Source organism: Octopus bimaculoides, chromosome 7, assembly GCF_046866305.1.
Source record: "Octopus bimaculoides isolate indiv1 chromosome 7, ASM4686630v1, whole genome shotgun sequence".
In the NCBI taxonomy this organism is placed as follows: domain Eukaryota; kingdom Metazoa; phylum Mollusca; class Cephalopoda; order Octopoda; family Octopodidae; genus Octopus; species Octopus bimaculoides.
In genome coordinates this window covers 11,844,243-11,865,202 of record NC_142934.1, presented here as the reverse complement: position 1 = coordinate 11,865,202, position 20,960 = coordinate 11,844,243, and the positions used below count along the sequence as shown (strand labels likewise).

General features: G+C 37.2%; 1 protein-coding gene across 2 annotated transcripts in view; it reads left to right on the top strand.

Moving 5' to 3' along the window:
- The window catches only part of LOC106882389 (MAM and LDL-receptor class A domain-containing protein 1), a 234,860-nt gene that overhangs the window by 5,895 nt on the left and 208,005 nt on the right, over positions 1-20,960 (top strand). For both annotated transcript variants that reach the window (XM_089354751.1, XM_089354750.1), the window contains exons 2-14: positions 2,072-2,215; positions 3,761-4,026; positions 5,295-5,394; positions 6,220-6,390; positions 10,591-10,829; positions 12,975-13,065; positions 13,745-13,879; positions 14,562-14,821; positions 16,205-16,289; positions 17,433-17,522; positions 18,476-18,607; positions 19,995-20,254; positions 20,823-20,907. In XM_089354751.1, the coding sequence (XP_089210877.1) occupies positions 2,072-2,215; positions 3,761-4,026; positions 5,295-5,394; positions 6,220-6,390; positions 10,591-10,829; positions 12,975-13,065; positions 13,745-13,879; positions 14,562-14,821; positions 16,205-16,289; positions 17,433-17,522; positions 18,476-18,607; positions 19,995-20,254; positions 20,823-20,907 (2,058 nt within the window). The remainder of the gene's footprint in view (positions 1-2,071; positions 2,216-3,760; positions 4,027-5,294; positions 5,395-6,219; positions 6,391-10,590; positions 10,830-12,974; positions 13,066-13,744; positions 13,880-14,561; positions 14,822-16,204; positions 16,290-17,432; positions 17,523-18,475; positions 18,608-19,994; positions 20,255-20,822; positions 20,908-20,960) is intronic.

The following is a 20,960-nucleotide window of genomic DNA, read 5'->3' as shown; positions in this document are numbered from 1 at the left end:
TTGCAGTACGCACGTTTCATGCTACTCCATTTATTTAAGTAATGCGAGCATTACATTAAATGCAATATGTAGAGCAATCTTCAGCTGCACAAAAATGTAGAAAATTACAGTAGAATAGACATATTATAATTGTAGCAACATTTCAAATCCAAGTGGGAAGAAGAATACATAAAAATCCATCTTGACATAGCCAAGGCTAGCAGGCTAGTAATTGGTTCAAGGCAGAAATTCTAACTGTCTCTGATTTTATTGTCTCTTATCTAGTAGTTATAGTATAAGGGACAATCACTTCTAAGGAAAGGGAGGCTTCTTTCAGTTTCCATCTACCAAATCCACTCACAAAGCTTTGGTCGGCCCAAGGCTATAGTAGAAGACACTTGTCCAAGGTGCCACGCAGTGGGACTGAACCCGGAACCATGTGGTTGGTAAGCAAGCTACTTACCACACAGCTACTCCTGCGCCTTGTATAAATTTATTGCTACATTGGATGTTTAAAATGGCAAATATATTAGTATTGTACTGTTGATAGTATCAAGACTGCCTTAAGTCATGGTCACACTGGGCCTTAGGATCCAATTCTGCTCTATGTATGCTGTGGTTTGGTGTCAATAAATCAATAAATAAATATTAATATTGAATTCAAATTTTGGCAGAAATCCTGCAATTTCTAGAAAGCGGGTAAGTCAATGACATTGACCCCAGTACTCAACTGGTACCTATCTTATCAACCCCAAAAGCATTTCAATAAATGTATATTACAGGGCCCGGTGTATTAATTTGCCTAGGGGCCTACCATGCTGCTAGGACAGTCCTGGATAGTATTTACTGTTAATCTTTATTGAATAGGTATCAAGTACTTGTATTAATTAATCTGTTCGTTTGTACAGTGTATCACAAGAAAGCTGATAATCTCTAAAGTAAAAATCATAGAGATAAATAACCAGATATAACTTCTTCATATAATAGCACCACTCCTAGAAAACCATTCTGCTTTAATTGCTGTTAGCACTAAACGACAATGTACTTTGCCTTTTACATGATCTTCGTTAATCAAAAAAGATATGCTATCTTTTAATTATTGAAGGCAACAGTTTCATATATGCTGATGTAATATTAAATTAATTGTTATCTCTCATAAGAAGTTTCAAGAGGTTCATATAGACTGGCATAAAGTGTTAACAGGGAGGATACAAATAAATAGAATAAAAACAATTTGTGTTTTAAATGACGTTTTAATAGCAACCTTTGCCTTACTTTTAAGGTCGAAACACTTTCACTCATTCTCTTCAATCCAGAAATCATATATGTCTGAGATATCACTAGATATGTTTTATCTATTGATTATTTGTACAAAGACTAGAGTCTGTCTGAATTATGTTGTAGACGATCTAGTTAAATAAACAGAGTAGTGTTTCATGCTACTGAGTCAAATGTTGTAAGTTCAAATCCTGTTAACTAACCTACAATTTTTGAGGTTCTTTCAAAAAGGAAAGCTTACTTCCATATATAAATATTATCATTACTATTATTACCTCCACCTTTGCGAAGGCAAAGGTATTGAGTAAAAGAGTATATGCAATGGTGTTACACCACTAAATTTGGTGGTTATTTAAGTATTGTGTTCATGGATGGTTAATAGGTTGAATGTGGTGCTGAAGAAGGAGTGGATGAGATGCTGAAGTAATAGATGTATATGCATATTTCAAACATACACCCATTACCATTTTTTTTTTTTCTGTCTTCAATCACATTGTTTACATGGACATATTCAAACATGAAATGTCATAACTTTCAATGTTGGCTCTAATATATATATATATATATATAGGTATATATATATATATATATATATATATATATATATATATATATATATATATATATATATAGGTATATATATATATATATATATATATATATATATATATATATATATATATATATATATATATATATATATATATATATATATATATATATATATATATATATATATATATATATATTCATGATATACTAGCCATATTTTAGCTTTTGTTGGTGATACAAGATAATTTCTTTTATATTCCAGTTATCAACAGTCAACATGCATGTGACTTTGAGAAAGATCTCTGCAACTGGAACAGTCATAAATCCATCGACATAACATGGAAAAGAAAAGAAGGAAAATCAAATAAAAATGAAGCAGAGACCCTGGCCGACCACACCACAGGATGTATGTTCTTTTCTCATTTTGTCCTGAGCTTTCACTGAAAACTTTAAGTGCTGTGCCACTGATTAAAAAGTCATGAATTGGAATCTTACCTGTGTTCCACCTTACTGTGATAAATGATAATATCACTTATTACAGTAAGGTAGTGGGTTGGCAGAGTTGTTAGTGTGCTGGATAAAATGTTTGGTAGCATTTCTTCTGTCTTTGTGTTCTGCATTCAAATTCCACTGAGGTTAACTTTGTTTTTCATCCTTTCGAGGTCAATAGAAGGGCGACATAATTCAAGATTCTCTTTGGGTGTAACTCGAAATCTCCCAGTTTTAATGTCCCCTTTTCCATGCTAGTATGCGTCAGATGAATTTTGTTGAGGAAGATTTTCTACAGCCAGATGCCATGCTTTTCCTGTCGCCAGTCCTCTCCTGTTTCCAAGCATGGTAATATTTTCCCCCATGGCCAGACATATTTTCTATGGAAGACTGAAAATTAACAATATTCTTTTCTACTCTAGGCACAAGGCCCGAAATTTAGGGGGAGGGGACTAGTCGATTAGATCAACCCCCAGTACACAACTAGTACTTAATTTATCAACCCTGAAAGGATGAAAGGCAAAGTTGACCTCAGCAGAATTTGAACTCAGAATGTAAAGACAGATGAAATACCGCTAAGCATTTCACCCGGCATGCTTGACCCCAGTATGCAACTGGTACTTAATTTATCAACCCTGAAAGGATGAAAGGCAAAGTTGACCTCAGCAGAATTTGAACTCAGAACGTAAAGACAGATGAAATACCGCTAAGCATTTCACCCAGCATGCTTGACCCAGTATGCAACTGGTACTTAATTTATCAACCCTGAAAGGATGAAAGGCAAAATTGACCTCAACAGAATTTGAACTCAGAACGTAAAGACAGATGAAAAACCGCTAAGCATTTCACCCGGCATGCTAACATTTCTGCCAGCTCACCACCTTGGAAATTAACAATATTGCTACTATAATGGTGATGCTTGCTTACAACCATCACCTTCAGTTTCCATCTACTAAACCAATGCCTAAGTTTTCAGTTGGTCCAGCGTTATAGTAGAAGACTCTTACCCAATGTGTTGCACAGTGAGACTGAACCCATGAAACAAACTTCATAACAAAAAAAAAAACCATGCCTGCATCTCTTTAATATTCTAAAAGACAGTTTTGGTTCAGTATTAGTGAAAGATAATCTTATTCTTTATTTTCCAGTTCAGTAAGCCATGTTTAATATAATTATAAGGTATTACAAAACCAGTTCATAATTTGGATAAAATATACATTCAGTTACATTTATTCACTGTTTGTTTTATATGTATTTAGTCATTAGTATTAATGAGAGCTGGTTCCTATTTTAACTTACCGCTGCGTATATCTTTCTTACCAAACCCATATTCAGTGTTAATATAAGATCTTGGCATGCAGTTTCCACTTCTCTTGATAATATTTCTTTCCTAAAAAAAAAAAAAGTTTTGTTGTACTTCCATTAGATTTCATTCTTAAAATTTACTTTGTGTTTATTTCAGCTGGCTCTTATTTACATCTAAAGTACCAAAATCTGACTGAGGAAAATATTGCCCAGATATTTACACCAGCATTTCTGCAGATGGACAAAAGCTATTGCTTGTCTTTCTATTATTACATGTCTGGCAAGTTTGACAAAGCCTTATATATCTATAGATATAGCAATAACACTCAGCTACAAGACCAAGAAGTTATTGCACTTGAAGGTTCTCAAGATGAAAGCTGGAGACTTTTTCAGACGTCATTTAAAACTGAAACAGAAAATCGGGTAAGTAGCACTTTCATTCAAAGAATGGGGTCATCGAGTTAGATTTTATTGGAGACAAGTATGACTGATAAAGTAAATCTAAAATGCTACAATTCTAGAGCATTCTGTTTGTTACTGTAATCATTATCATCATCATCATCATTATCATCATCATCATCATCATCATCATCATCGTTTAACGTCGCTTTCCATGCTAGCATGGGTTGGACGATTTGACTGAGGACTGGTGAAATAATTTCTTCAACTGCAAATAGTCAGGCGTTGCACATTTCAAGACAAAGTGCTGGGTTCATCACACACTCATTTCATTGCAAAACCGTTTATTTTTTTCTGATTAAAAACGAAAGTAAACAATAACTAGGGGTCAGGCACCCTTAGCAGCAAACCATAAGCATACTTGACTATAATGCTGCAATGTGATTGGTTGCCTAATTTTAGCATTTCATCTTCTTTTTCTACATGTGTTGTTCATGATCAATTTAAAGGGAATTCACCAGAAATGACCTTTAAACTGTCCCCTCTATAGTGAGAATATGACTTAACAGGGTTAAGTGAAGTTAACAGTTTTTTGTGTTTTTGAATGGTTGAGTCTTCCATATTATAATTGCCATAGTTTCAACATACACTTTCCAGTTACTAGTTTCATTCATAAGATATTGGTCAGGCTGAGGCTAAAGATATCACTTGCCCATGTCATGTAGTGAGAATCAGCCCAGAACATCATGATTCCAAAATAAGCTTCATAATCTCACAGCTATGCCAGAACCTTCGTGCATGAGAGTAAAATAAAAGGAAACAGCTGTAGAGACATCAAAACTGATGAAGCAGGTTATAAATGTAAGAGAAAGAGTTTTAGCATAAATGATTAGAAGACATGCAGTTTGGGTTTGTTCCATGACAGGGTACATCTAATACCTTCTTCCCAGTAAGACAACTGCAGGAGATGTATTTAGCTAAGAGTAATAGACATGATAATTAGTATTTGTTTACCCAGAGAAGGCCTTAGAAAAGATAGAATGTTCTGTAGCTTGGCTGTTACTGAGAAAACTAAATATAGATAAATGTATTGTGAGAGCCATGCAAACAAACCATGTACAGAAATACTGTTAACAAGATGAGAGTTGGCAATGTGTTTAGTGAGCAGGGAGGTGTGCATCAAGGTTTGGTTCTCAGCCCTCCCCTCTTCTTAACAAATGTTAATAGTATTAATCCAGTTAATGCCCTTGTTTTTTTGGCATCTTGAAAATTTATTCAACTTTCTATTTCAGCTGATGTTTGAAGCTCATTTGGAAGGACCCACAGCTGATATTTCTATCGATGATGTACAACTTAAAGAAGGCAACTGTCCAGAGTCTAATGAGATTCCAAGTAAGACACATTAAGATATCCATTTCAGTAAGGAAATATGACTCTCTCGTTTTTGTTCTACCTTGTATACAACTAGGAAGTTTCACAAAAACACAACAATTATTTAGTAGGGTAATCAGACATGTAGTAGCTGTTACTGAAGATTAACCCTTTTGTTACCATGTTTCTGTTGAAGCAAAATGCATTTTTGCTTCAATTAATTTTGAAAATAATGACATGGCTGTGTAGTAAGAAGCTTGCTTCCCAACCAAAATTCTTGGCTACAAAATTCTTCACCACCCAGCTTATTCTCAAGACCTTTCTCCTACTGACTACCACTTTTTCAAGCACCTTGATGGTTTCCTGCGAGAGAAGGAGTTAAAAAATCAAACCGATGCTGAAAGGGCATTCAAAGAGATCATCAGTTCCAGAACTCCAGATTTTTATGTTACCGGAATAAACAAAATTGTAACACTTTGGAAAAAATGTGCTGATTGTAATGGTACTTACTTTGATGGATAAAATTTCCGCATTGTTGAAATATATTCTGTGATGAATTTCATGTTTCAAAACGTTGCTTACTTTTTACTCAGCCTGATATATATACATATATATATATATATATATATATATATATATATATATCATCATCATCATCATCATCGTTTAACGTCCGCTTTCCATGCTAGCATGGGTTGGACGATATATATATATATGTGTATATATAAAAGTAGATAGTGTGTGTGCTTGTGTATATGTATACTTAATATACATATAAATATATACATATGTAATAAATTTTTCTTACTAAATTAAATACCTGTATGTTTGTTTTTTTTTCTTTAGATTACGAGTCACAAACTCCATCAATTCAATTACCTTTCTCTTGTGACTTTGAACGTGATACATGTGGTTTTAAGGCCATGTCAGGCATTTTGCAATGGAAACGAGGGCATGGCACAAGATCTTACTTCTACAATGGGCCTGTGGATGATCATACATTTCGAACTCGATCAGGTAAAGGTTTTCATTATATCGTTCAATGTATACATTAACAAATTCATCATCATCATCATTTAATGTCCACTTTTCCATACTTGTAATGAGTCAGATAGAATTTGTTGAGACTGATTTTTCTACAGCTGGATACCTTTCCTGTTCCCAAACCTTACCTGTTTTCACACAAGATAGTATTTCCCCATAGCTAGACATGTTTTTTCCACTGGAAATAAATAACCGCACTCATAAGTTTGTGATGCTCATTTACAACAATTATATAATATTTAAACAAGACCACATTCATATACATACACACATACACACACACTCAGATATATATACATATATATATATATATATATATATATATATACATGAATAAATATATAAGGGGGATATAACTCTAGTAATGATAAATCATGATTTTTGATTTAGGCTCAAGGCCAATAGTTTTGAGGCAAAGTGTTTAATCAATAATCTTTCAATAAATCAGATTCAATATAATACATACTTTTAAAGTAGTGACTCCTCTTTCACCTCTAATACAGCTCTAGTCCACTGACTGAAATTCATTTAAAGATTAAATAATCCCTACTAATCCCTCTTATTCATCTTCATGTGCCACAACCTATCTTTATTATAGTAACAATGGGTTGTGTTAATATTCCTATGATTAATAAGGCGGTGGGTGAGCTGGCGGAAATGTTAGCACGCCAGGCAAAATGCTTAGCGGTATTTTGTCTGTCTTTACGTTCTGAGTTCAAATTCCACCTAGGTCAGGTTTGCCTTTTATCCTTTCGGAGTCGATAAATTAAGTACCAGTTGCGTACTGGGGTCGATTTAATCTACTGGCCCCTCCCCAAAAATTTCAGGCCTTGTGCTGAGAGTAGAAAATAATATTTTAAGGTGGTGAGCTGGCAGAAACATTAGCATGCCAGGCAAAATGCTTAGCAGTATTTCGCCTGGAGTCGATCTAACCGACTAGCCACCGCCCCCAAAATTTTGGGCCTTGTGCCTAGAGTAGAAACGAATATTTCTATAATTAATATTCCTATAATAGGGATTCACAGTTGTAACGTATGAGTGGAAAATAGACTTTGAGATAATCCAAACAATTAGCAGATAAAAATATTCTCAAGGAGTATCTTGCAAGTTTTATTTAGTAACCCTACCAGTGCTGGTGCCACATTAAAAGCATCCAAACCACACTGTAAAGTGGCTGGTGTTTGGTGGAGCATCTAGCAGCAAAAATCATGCCAAAACTTGACCTTGCCTGTGCTAGTGCCACGTAAAAAGCACTGAGTCCACCCTGCAGAGTGGTTGGTGTTAGGAAGGGCATCCAGCTGTAAAAACCCTGCCAAAAGAGACACAGAAGCCTAGGGTAGTTTTCTACCTGGCCAGCTCTTGTCAGCTGTCCTACCCATGCATGCATGGAAGTCAGACATTAAATGACGACGACGACGACGACGATGATGATGAGTGTTAAAATTTAGAAGACGAAATGCAAGGGAAATAACTTCAGTGAGATCAGATGGTGAAACTCTTTGGGCATTATAGACCAGGCAGATTGGAATAGGTTTGGTTGGTCTTTAAAGTCAACTAATGCTATTGTAAAGGGTTGTGTCTTGGTGGTTGGGGTGTCTGGCTTACAATCTGAAAATCACAAGTTCAACTCCTGGACAAAGCTGTACATTGGGTTCTTGAACAGGGCATTTCATGTGGCTCCAGTCTGCTCAGTAGAAAAACGAATACCAACTGACTGCTGGTGTACACTGCCTTTGCTCTCTCACTTTCTCTCTCTCTCTCTTTCTCTCTCTCTCGCTCTCTCTCTCTCTCTTTCTCTCTCTCTCTCTCTCTCTCTCTCTCTCTCTCTCTTTCTCTCTCTCTCTCTCTCTCTCCCTCTGTCTGTCTCTCTCTCTCTCTATCTATCTCTCTCTCTCTCTCTCTCTATCTCTCTCTCTTTCTCTCTCTCTCTCTCTTCCCAATTGTCAGAATGTGACAACCGGAGCAAGTATAAGCTAACAGGTCATACTTGCTTGTAGTCTTATGGACACACACACATACACATATATCACCACCACCACCACCACCACCACCACCATCAGCAGCAGCAGCATTGTTTAACGTCTGCCTTCCATGCTGGCATGGGTGGGACAGTTTGACAGGAGCCAGCCAACCAGCCAGCCAGCCAGCCAGCCAGCCAGCCAGCCAGCCAGCCAGCCAGCCAGCCAGCCAGCCAGCCAGGTAGGAACGTGCACCAGACTTCTGTGACTGCCTTGGTAAGATCTTCACAGCTCAATGCCCTTCCTGACACCATTAAATGATGACAACTTTTAAATTCCCATTACTGACTCCCATTTAGAGCAAAGAATCATATTTCAAAAGATAAACTGAAACTGGAAACATAAATTATCCTCATTTACTGCTCAAAATATTTTCTTTGTAGTCTCAGACTGACTTTTTTTTTTCTTTTTTTTTTATATATAATAGCTATAAAATGATAGATGATAGAAAATAAAATTTCAGCTGTCTGATATATTTCTAAATAGTTATATAAATCTGGTACGGTATTGCATATTAGCTTCATCATCGTCATCATCATCATCATCATCATCATCATCATCATCGTCATCATCATCATCGTCATCATCATCATCGTCATCATCATCATGTGTGTATGTGTGCACGCATGTGTGTGTATGCTTGTGTGTGCATGAGTCTCTGTGTGTGTGTGTCTGTATATATGTGTGTGTGTCTATGTGCATGCATGTGTATATGTGTGTATGTTTCTTTGTGTGTATTTGTCTATGTGTATGTGTGTACATCTGTGTCTGTGTGTATGTGTATACATCTGTGTGTGTGTGTACATCTGTGTCTGTGTGTATGTGTGTACATCTGTGTGTGTGTGTGTGTGTGTGCATGCATGTGTGTCTTTGTGTCTGTGTTTGTTTTCCTCCACTACTTGACAACCAGTGTTGGTGTGTTTACATCCCCCCTATAACTTAGCAGTTTGGCAAATGAAACTAATAGAATAAATTCAAAATTTAAAATATAAAATGTACAGGGGTTTGATTCAAAAGCTAAAATTTCTTCATAGTGGTGCCCCAGCATGGCCACAGTCTAACGAATGAAACAAACAGAAGTTAAAAGGTGAACTGCGACTGAGTTTGCACTTACAAACAATACAGCATAAGTTGCACACCATCATCATCATCATCATCATCGCCGTCGTCGTCGTCGTCATTTAACGTCCGCTTTCCATGCTGGCATGGGTTGGACGGTTTGACTGAGGGCTGGCAAGCCAGAAGGCTGCACCAGACTCCAATTCGATCTGGCAAAGTTTCTACAGCTGATGGTTCAAAGAGTCAGAAAACATAGAACATAGTTATGCTCCAATATCTCTTTTGGTGTGGTTTATACGGCAGAGCAACCACTACAAGAAGCTGTTCTCCACCACCACCACCTTCATACTTTAACTTCTCATCTCCTTGCGTAAGGTCATCCCCTGCTCTTCAGGGGTTCATAGTCTTGCAGTCTGTATGGTGAACTCACTAATGCTGCTGGTATGCAAAAAAGGATCTGGTACATGCTGTGAAGTAACTGGTGTTTGGAAGGGCATTCAGCCATAGAAACCATGATAAAGCAAACACTGGGGGTACAGTGAAGTCCTTAGGTCCATCAGATCCTCACAAGCTGTCTAACCCAAATGAACAGGGAACATGGACAATAAATGATAATGATGATTTTCCTGTTTAAAATTTGTAGCATGAGATAAATTGAATTAAACAAGAATATAGGGGAATGTGTACGGTGGCACAAAAGCGAAAACAAAAAGCAAAAGCACCCAGCACATACTGTAAAGTGGTTGGTGTTAGAAAGGGCATCGAGATGAAGATGATGAGCCAAAATTGACATCGGAATTCAATGCAGCCTTGCAGCTCACTAAATCTTATCAAATTGTCCAACCCATACCAGCATGGGAAGTGGACGTTAAATGATGATGATGATGACGACGACGACGATGACGATGATGATGACGACGATGATGATGATGAAGGTGATGACAACAACAACGATGACGATGATGATGACGACGACGGCGATGACGATGATGACGACGACGATGACAATGATGATAATAATGATGATGCAGTAAATATTGTAGTTAGTTAAACTTTTCTTTTATTTTCTTATGGTTTTTCGTTTTTTGTCTTTCAGGCAATTACTTATATGCATCACCACATTGGAGATATCAGAAAAGAGCGGCTTACTTAGTGTCTCCTGAATTCCCGGGCAAAGATCAAATTTGCGTTCAGTTTTGGTATAACATGTATGGAGAAAATATCAATAAACTCGAAGTTATTATAAGGAATCAAACCGTTTGGTATGCTGCCGGTAACCAAGGATTTGGTTGGAAAGTGGCCTATGTTTCTGTATTGCCTGGAGAAGATTTTAATGTAAGTAATCAGTCGAACTATGTCTTATTGTGATAGGGTCTGTAGGTGTTATGTGAGAGCTGCAATGCTGTGTGGGAGTGAAACATGGTGTCCGAGGGTGAGAGAGATGGTAATTTTGAGAAGGACCAAGGGTGAGAGAGATGTGTGGAGTGAAGCTGTTAGATAAGAGGAGGATTGAGTTCTTGATGGGGATGCTGGGGTTGGAGGAATCGGTGGAATGGCAGGCAAGGGCGAATGGGATGTGGTGGTATGGGCATGTGTTGAGGTGGGATGAGGGGCATGTTCTGAGGAGGGTGCTTGATTTCAAGGTAAATGGACCAAGAAAGCAAGGTAGACTGAGGAAAACGTGGAGGGGACAGATGGAGGAGGAGATTGGGAGGGTTGGCTTGAGAATGGAGGATGTCCATAATAGAGCAAGATGGTGAGATGGTGTGAGGGCAGTTGCTATGGCATTGAGGTAGATCCAGCCACCCCCGTTATCAGGGACAAAATTGGATTTATTGGGTTGGCAATTAAGTTCTCGCCGTTTGTTTTAATTTTAATTTTTTAAAAGGTTTAATAAAAAAAATAACAACTAATTAATCAATAATGTATTCACCCTTGTTGTTTACAACTTCTTCCCAATGTTCAACAAGATTTTCAATATCTTGTTGGTAGAAATCACCCGATTTCAACTCGAAAAATTGATCCAACTAAGCTCTCAATTCTGCATCTGTATTGGACGAAACTCCAAGCATAGCATTTGAAAGAGATCGAAAGAGGTGAAAATCCGTTGGTGCCAAATCAGGAGAGTACGGCGGGTGTGGCAGCACTACCCAGCCATGCGTTTGAATGGCTTTCTTGGTCATGTTGGCGATATGAGGGTGGGTGTTGTCATGCAGCAGAACTCCATGCTACCGATTAGGTCTTTTCTCTTGAATGGCCATGTTGATTCATTCCATCTGTTGAACATAGAGTTCCGAGTTAACCGTTTGGTTCCGTTCAAGCAATTCGTAATGGATAATCCCTTTCCAGTCCCACCATACGCACATCGTTTTATGTGAATGAAAATCTTGTTTCAAGCTCTGTGTTGCTTGTTTACTGGGGCTAAGCCATTCCTTACGCTGCTTCATATTGATATACAAGCACCATTTTTCATTGCCAGTAACGATTTGGTAAAGAAATCGTTGCTTGTGTCCATGAGTTGAATTGATGACAAGCAAGCAAACCGGCGGAGATTGTGGCTTGTTGATTTTTGTCGTTATTACTTAAAGCATGCGGAACCCATGCTCCTTACTTCTGAACCTTTCCCATCGAGTGAAGATGCTTCTCTATAGCAGTGTGGGAACATTCCATTTTCTCTGCCAGTTCCCTTGTCGTTTGATGAGAATTTTCATGCAACAGTTGGTTTAATCGCTCTTCATCGAACTCAACTGGACAGCCAGAACGAGGTGTATCTTTGAGGTCTTCTTTGGCGGGATTCTTTCAGTTTCCGTCTACCAAATCCACTCACAAGGCTTTGGTCGGCCCAAGGATATAGTAAAAAACACTTGCCCAAGGTGCCACACAGTGGGACTGAACCCGGAACCATGTGGTTGGTAAGCAAGCTACTTACCACACAGCCACTTCTAATAATAATATTTTCATATGCTTATAACTTATAAGTGGTCACCATGTATTGACTAATGAAAATAATCTAATGTTGGGGGCATACAAGCCCTCAGTGGAAAAAAGTGAGTTTTCTATACTATATATACGGATAACCCACTTTTTCTGTTGAGGGTTTATATGCCCCAGTATCAGACTGTTTTCTTTAGTCAATACATGGTGATTGCTTATAAGCTTTAAGCTTATTCAAATAATGAGTAATCCTGCAACAGACCAATGTCCTGTCCAGATGGGGAATATATAAACACCATGTAAACCAGGAAACTGACACTCTGAGTCTATACGGCTCTGGAAGGAGCTAAGAAGTGAAGCTTATCTCTTTCTTTCATACAATTTTTATTTTTATTTCTGAATCTGTGTTGATATTTTTACCCACTTTTCCTCCACTGTGTGTTAGTTTATTATTTTTTGTTTAGTAATTAAGACTAAAGTAATAATTTTGTTTAGTAATTAAGACTAAATCAATAATTTTTATATCCATTTTATATACATTTTCAGATTACCTTCAATGCTTGGAACAGTCTTGGAAATGTTGGTTATATTGCTATAGATGATGTACGCCTTGAGCAAGGAAACTGTACACGACCAGGTTTGGACCCTCTTGTTTTAAAATAACCTTTATTAATAAATCCGTAGCATAACTACGACAGTGTTTTAAAGACAAGCCCTTCTCTTCATAGCCAGAACCTGGGCAATAGCACATCCTAAGTGGTAAGAAAGGGGTTATGATAATTCTTAGGAATAAATTATTTTTACCAGTTGCAATATTTATTTTAAACACATATTGAGCGAGGTCATTGCTAGTGCCGCTGGACTGGCTCCCATGCAGGTGGCACGTAAAAAACACCTTTTTGAGCATGGCTGTTGCCAGTACCGTGTGACTGGTCCTCGTGCCAGTGGCACGTAAAAGCACCCACTACACTCTCGGAGTGGTTGGCATTAGGAAGGGCATCCAGCTGTAGAAACTCTGCCAGATCAGATTGGAGCCTGGTGCAGCCTTCTGGCTTGCCAGTCCTCAGTCAAATCATCCAACCCATGCCAGCATGGAAAGCGGACATTAAACGATGATGATAATGATGAGATGTAATTAAATTTTTAATTTAATTGATCAATACATTGAACTACATTGGCATTACTTTAAACAATAAAAGCTAGTATTTGGTTTTGTGCATGTCGTTTTTAAAACATATAAAACATATTTCTCAAATTAAAATTGGAACCAATCATAATAATGATTTTGATTTTCTTTCTTTTAAACACATTAAAAGACATATGCAATTTCGAAGGAGCTATGTGCTCTTGGACCAACTCCAAGCGGGATACTCTTGACTGGGTTGAAACAAAAGGTTCTAAGACCCGCAGAATTGGGCCAAGTTCAGATCATACAGTTGGGACAATAAAAGGTAATATAATTGTTCTTTCCATTCTGTATTCTCTACCTTCTTGTAACTAAAAGGCCACCTCTACGAATATTTTCACAATAGTTTTAAAACCATTCAGCAATAAATAACACATTTTCTGTTCTTTTACATCCATTTGTTCTTTTACTGCTCCATAAAGCCTTTTGTGACAATATTTCTGATGAAGTGCATTACTGCCTTTGTTTCAATATTTTGAAAATACTGAAGAATTTAGTAGAAAAGCTTATTCTTTATTAAGCTGGATTTTGGAACATAAATTAAGATGAAATTTTGATGAAAGGTTTAAATTTGGATCACTCTGGAACAGAACATTTGTATCAAAGAACCAAGGGTGGTTTCAGGCAAGCTGATATCAAAAGACTACTACTACTGAGGTAGTGAGCTGGCAGAACTGTTAGAACACTAGGCAAAATACTTAGTGGCATTCCATCAATCTTTACATTCTGAGTTCAAATTCCGCCAAGGTCCATTCAACTTTCATCCTCTCAGTCAATGAAATATGTACCAGTTGACTATTGGGGTCAATGTAATCAACTTACCCCTTCTTCTAAAATTGCTGGCCTTGTACCAAAATTTGAAACCATTATTTTTACTACTACTACTACGGCTGCTACTGCTGCTATTATTATTATTATTATTATTATTATTATTTTACTTTTTTTAGGGACATACCTGTTTCTCGATGCCAGCAAGTCCAAAGCAGAAGACACACGAGCTCTGTTAACCAGTGAATCCTTCTCAATGAGAGTGAAGACAAAATGTTTACAGTTCTTTTACCATATGAAAGGAAACGTTGGTCAACTGACAGTATACAAAGAAAATGAAGATCATAAAACAGAGCTTCTTTGGTCCCTTGTTGGAAACCAAGGGTCCATATGGAATTATGCCACCATTGAAATTCGACCTCAACCAAAGAATTTTTATGTAAATAAATCTTTTATTTCACATTGCCTATTGACAAATACTTTGGCATATTTGTCTGTCTGTCCATATTCACACACATGCACATGTATATATGTGGTTATATGTCTTTATACAGTATATATGTGCGTATATTGCAAGGGTTCGCATATGTGTTTCATGACCATAAGACCATGAGTTCAATTCCAGGTGGCATGTTGTGTCTTTGAGCAAGATACTTGATTTCATGTTGTTCCAGTTCACTCAGCTGGCAATAAGGAGTAATACCTTTAATTCAAAGGGTCAGCCTTGTCACATTGTGTCATGCTGAATCTCTCTGAGAACTATATTGAGGGTACATGTCTCTGTGGTGCACTCAGCTGCTTGCATGTTAATTTCAAGAGCAAGCCATTTCATTGATCAGATCAACTGGAAACCCTCATTGCCCTAGTTGACGGCATACCAATTTTATATGTGTGTATATATACATTAATACAGTGGGACACTAACATATTTAATGTAGTGACTTCATCCATTTCCTTGATGGTTAATCAATTAATTTGTTACCTGCGATAAAAAGCTGGTAAAAAGAACATTAGTGTGTTAATGATAATTTTTATTAAAAGCAAGGGTGGTAACTCTGAAATTTATCATCAAGATCATCACCATCAACCCTAAGACATTACTATTTTGAGACATTACTGTTTTGATTCATAATGCTGGTTATCCAATTTCCATGGCAGACAAGTGACCCAGATCACAACAAACCCACTAAACGGGATATAAATTCATCGAATGGTTATCCATTTACTGCTGAGTGGGGTGCAGCAATGTGAAATGAAGTGTCTTACTCAAGAATGCAATGCATCACCTGGTCAAGGGATTGAAACCACAATTTTATGATTTGACTATATATATATATATATATATATATATATATATATATATATACAGAGAGAGAGAGAGAGAGAGAGAGAGAGAGAGAGAGAGAGAGAGAGAGAGAGAGAAATAGATAGATAGATAGATAGATAGATAGATAGATAGATAGATAGATAGATAGATAGATAGATAGATAGATAGACAGACCTATCTAAGTGTGTGTGTGTGTGTTTGTGTCTGTGTTTGCCAACTAACTACTGCTTGATAACTGGTGTTGGTTTGTTTATGTCTCTGCAACTTAGGGGTTAGGCAAAAGAAACCAATAGAATAAGTACCAAACTTGAAAAAGAAAAAAAAATCATAACCCTAACCCTAACCCTAACCCTAACCCTTTGAGGTGGTGCCCCATCATAGCTTCTGTCCAATGGATCGAAACAAGAAAAGGATAAAATAACAAAAGCTATTTCTAAAAAAAACAAAGACAAATGAAAGACTTTTGGTATCTAGATTTTTTTTTTTTTTTTACAGTTGGTTGTTGAAGGAATTATTGGTCTGAATAACACAGGTGGAATTGCAATTGATGATTTTGCTATGACTAGCATACAATGTAAAAGTAAGTTTTATCTTTTGTTTCATATTTTGGGGTTTCATTTATTTATTTTTTTTTTTTTTCACCTAGTTTGTCATACAAGTGAGTTTGTTCACTTCCAGGCTTCCATGAAAATTATGTCTGGTCGCAGAGAAATATAGCGTTGTGTGAAAACAAGTGAGAGTTGGTGACAGGAAGGGCATCCGGCCTCATCAAATTCCGTCTGACTCACACAAGCAGAGAAAAGTGAATGTCAAACAATGAATGAATGGCGAATGTACTTGTAATAAATATATGTCCCAAATATTCCTTAGAAAATGAAAACGTAAAACATGGGAAAATGTGGACAGAGTGGAAATTCCAGGAGGTTGTTGTTCTGGGGAGGAAGGACTAGATTTAATGGTAAATGCAGGAATTGAATGTTCCCTGAGATGGAGATGAGCACAATAGCAGTGATGAAATGAGTAGAGATGAGTGTGTCGGGAGTGTCTGAATAGCGGGGCATGTAACCTGCTAACCAACTAGCCAGTCAACCAACCAGCCAACAATCTAGCTGGCCAGTTCAGCTCAGCTTCAGGAACCAAAGTCCACTGTTGTCATTTAGTATTGTACACCTGCAGTGCATTGATAACTCATCAACAAAACCATTCCCAATTAAGCATGAGTTTTCCAGCTGCCTTGCTACTTTTGTCCAACCAGCTCTTGAAATTGTTTATCTGCTGTGTTCTTTTCCTGCTTCTTGATCACCTTCCCTTTACTCTATCGTCCATGATAATGTTTTCCAAACCTCTACTTCATCGAATATGGCCATAATAGATAAGCTTCTGATTTTTTCACAATGTTTAGAAGTTAGCATCTTTCGCTTTCTTATAGTATCATCCATTGAATTGTTCAATTATCCTTGTAAGAGACTCATATTCTCCTATACACTCACATTTCAAGAGCATTGATTAGATTCTCTTCAAATCTGCTCAGAGTCCATGCTTCGTGACCATAAATGCTTATTGGCCAAAGACAAGGCTAGCTCACACTAGCCTTGTCTTTAAAGTATAGCTGTCATAATAAAAATGGCTACGAGAGGATGCAGTACATTTGTGGGCCAGTGGTTAGAGAGTGCTTTAGAGAATATCAGTGACTCATCGATGCATTTACTATTTTTATTTACAGCAACTCCTCCAAAAGCAAATTTACAGAAACCTGTTGTCAAGACTACAAGGAGAAGCATAACACCAAGTCATGCAACAATTGAACCAGGAAGTAAGTATAAGATACAATAGTTTATTCTGTGAAACCCCTACATACATGCCTCCCCCACATCCCAACATCATCACACCAGGGGCCGGAATAGAGCAACCTTAGCTGCGTGACACCTTAGACAAGTATCTTCTACTATAGCCTCAGGCCGACCAAAGCCTTATGAGTGGATTTGGCAGATGGAAACTGAAAGAAACCCATCGTATATATATATATATATATATATATATATATATATATATATATATATATATATATATATATATATATATATATATATATATATATATACATATGTACTTGTGTGTCTCTGATTGTCTTCCCACCATCGACTGACAACCGATGTTGGTGTGTTTACATCCCCATAACTTAATAGTTCGGCAAAAGAGACCAATAGAATAAGTACTAGGCTTACAAAGAATAAGTCTTGGGGTCAATTTGTTTGACTAAAGGCGGTGCTTCAGTGTGGCCACAGTCAAATGACTGAAACAAGTAAAAGAATAAAAGTATATATATATATATGTATGTATATATATTCTGACTGACTTCAGTGTTTGTTTACAAATATATAAATATATATTAGCAAAGGTGCCTCCCTTCAATTCTCATCTAGTGAAGCTGATCTTGACCAGGTGCAGCTGATGTCATCAGATCGTGTCAAGCATTCACTGGGTATTGTATAATGTTTCTGTAAGCAGGAGTTCCTTGATAAAAAAAAATTCTGAATCAAATTGTAAATAGAAATCTTTCAAAATAAGTTACACTCAAACCTTGCTTTTCCTCGTTAAAACCATGTTAAAACTACATTCATTGGAAAAATTTGGATAAGGAATTATCCAGGTTTCCATGCCTTATTTACAAGCAAATGCTAATGTGTTACTGAATTTTAGCTAATTACTTGATAATTTTTTTAATATCTTAGTTTTAACAACATCTTAAACTTTTCTTTATCACAGAGGTTGTTATGAAGTGTAATTTTCTCAACAATACTTGTAAATGGATTCAAGGACATGATGATAATTCTGACTGGATTCTGACTCAAAGCAAGAATGTTGGTGGTCAAGGACCAATTGCTGATCACACAAGTGGTAAGTAATGTTAAATTAATATCGATGGAATTAACTTTTGAATTGAAGGCAACACATGAATGACACAATGGATAAAGAAGTTACATAACCTTCAAGCAAACGATATCCTTTTTTATCCTTTTAGAGGGAAAGCAGTGCCCATAACCATTTCAGTATGCAACTCGTAGTTGTTAGGGTGTTGCACTCATGATTGTTAGATTGCTGGTTCAGTTCCTGGACTGGGCAGTGCATTGTGTTCTTGAGCAAAATACTTTATTTCATGTTGCTCCAGCCTGGTCAGCTGTAAATGAGTGACCCTGTAATGGACTGGCAGAGCCAATTGATTCCGTTTACTGTAATATTGTTATATCCCACCTTTGCACTGGTGTCTTGGCCAATGCCAGTGTTATGTAACTGGCACCCATGGCAGTGGCATGTTAAAGGCACTTTTCAGGCACTGGGCCTCGTGGAAGCATAACTGGTATGTAAAAAGCACCTTTTGAGCATCGGACCTCATGGAAGCAATGACAAATGACTGAGACCTTTGGCAAAATGCTGAAGAAGATCCATTGAACCAAGTGGAATTGTAGTCATGGCAAATACTGGTGTCACATAATTGGCATGTAAAAGCACTCATTGCACTTTCGGAGTGGCTGGCATTAGGAAGGGCAACCATGCCAAATCAAACTGCCGTAGAAACAATGCCAAATCAAACTGGAGTCTGATGCAGTCCCTCAGCTTACCAACCCTGGTGAAACCATCCAATCCATGCCAGCATGGATAATGTACATTAAATGATGATGATGATGATGATGATGATGATGATGAATTTCCAGATCAGTTCTTAATCTTTAATTTGTCGTCTTTGTGCAGCCAATGGATTGCTTTTGAAGTAATATTGTAATATCTTATAAGGTGGCGAGCTGGCAGAATCGTTAGCACGCCGGGCGAAATGCTAAGCAGTATTTTGTCTGTCTTTACGTTCTGAGTTCAAATTCTGCTGAGGTCGACTTTGCCTTTCATCCTTTCGGGGGTGATAAATTAAGTACCAGTTGCATACTGGGGTCGATCTAATCGACTGGTTCCCCCCCCCCCAAAAAAAAAAAAATTGGGGGCCTTGTGCCTAGAGTAAAAAAGAATATCATAATGATGTGCAAAATGCTTAGCAGTATTTCATCTGGCTTTATGTCCTGAGTTCAAATTCCACCAAGGTCAACTTTGCCTTCCATCCTTTCGGAGTCGATAAATTAAGTACCAGTTGCATATTGAGGTCGATCTAATCAACTAGCCCCCTCCCCCAAAATTTCAGGCCTTGTGCCTAGAGTAGAAAAGAATATTGTTATATCCTATATTTCCATTCTGAATTCCCAGATCAATTCCTAATCCTTAATTTGTTGTCTTTGTACAGCCAATGGTTTCTATATGAACTTACCATCCAATGTTGGTCAAACAGCTCATCTTCACAGTCCAATGATTACACCTGTCGCAGGGCACCCAATGTGCTTATCATTTTGGTATTATATGTATGGTCCAAATATTGACTCATTAAAGGTGTATATTACAAAAAGCAACTTGAAAGAGAAAGCCCCACACTGGGTGAGAATAGGCACCCAGGGAAATCAATGGAAACAGGGGAAATTATTGATATTACAAACACGGCCCTTTAAGGTGAGTGTTCCTCATTTTTTCTTACATGATTAGCATATTAAATATATTGAGTAAGGTTTTTACCAGGTGGATCACGTATTCTTAACTGCATTATTGCTTAATTTAACATACTATCCTTCCAACTATTTAATATTATTCAACTGTTTAATACTGTCATAATCATCATTATAATCATCATCATCATCATCATCATTGTTTAATGGGTCAGACAGAAGTGCTGCTGCTGCTGATGATGATGATGATAATGATGATGATGACAACGACAAGGATAACGATACGGTGACAGTGATGACAATGATGATGAGGATGATGATGGTGGTGATGGTGGTGAGAAGGGGGAGGATGAAGATGATAATGATGATGATGATGATGATGATAATGACAATGATGACGACAACTACAATGATGGCAATCATGATGACGACGACGACGACGACGACGATGGCAATGATGACAATGATGATGATGATGACGACAACGACAATGACGATTAACATATTTATGGTTTGAAATTTTAGACTGTCTCACGTTACACTGTAAAACTTTTTTACTGCTTATTTAACTCCAGATTACATTTGAAGGGAAAGTGAAGCAGTCGTCAGTTGGTAATATCGCATTAGATGACATTCTTCTCATTCATGGCACCTGTAATGGTAAGTCTAAATAATCTGGTCTCTTCTAACTGCACATTGTTCATTCCTCTTTT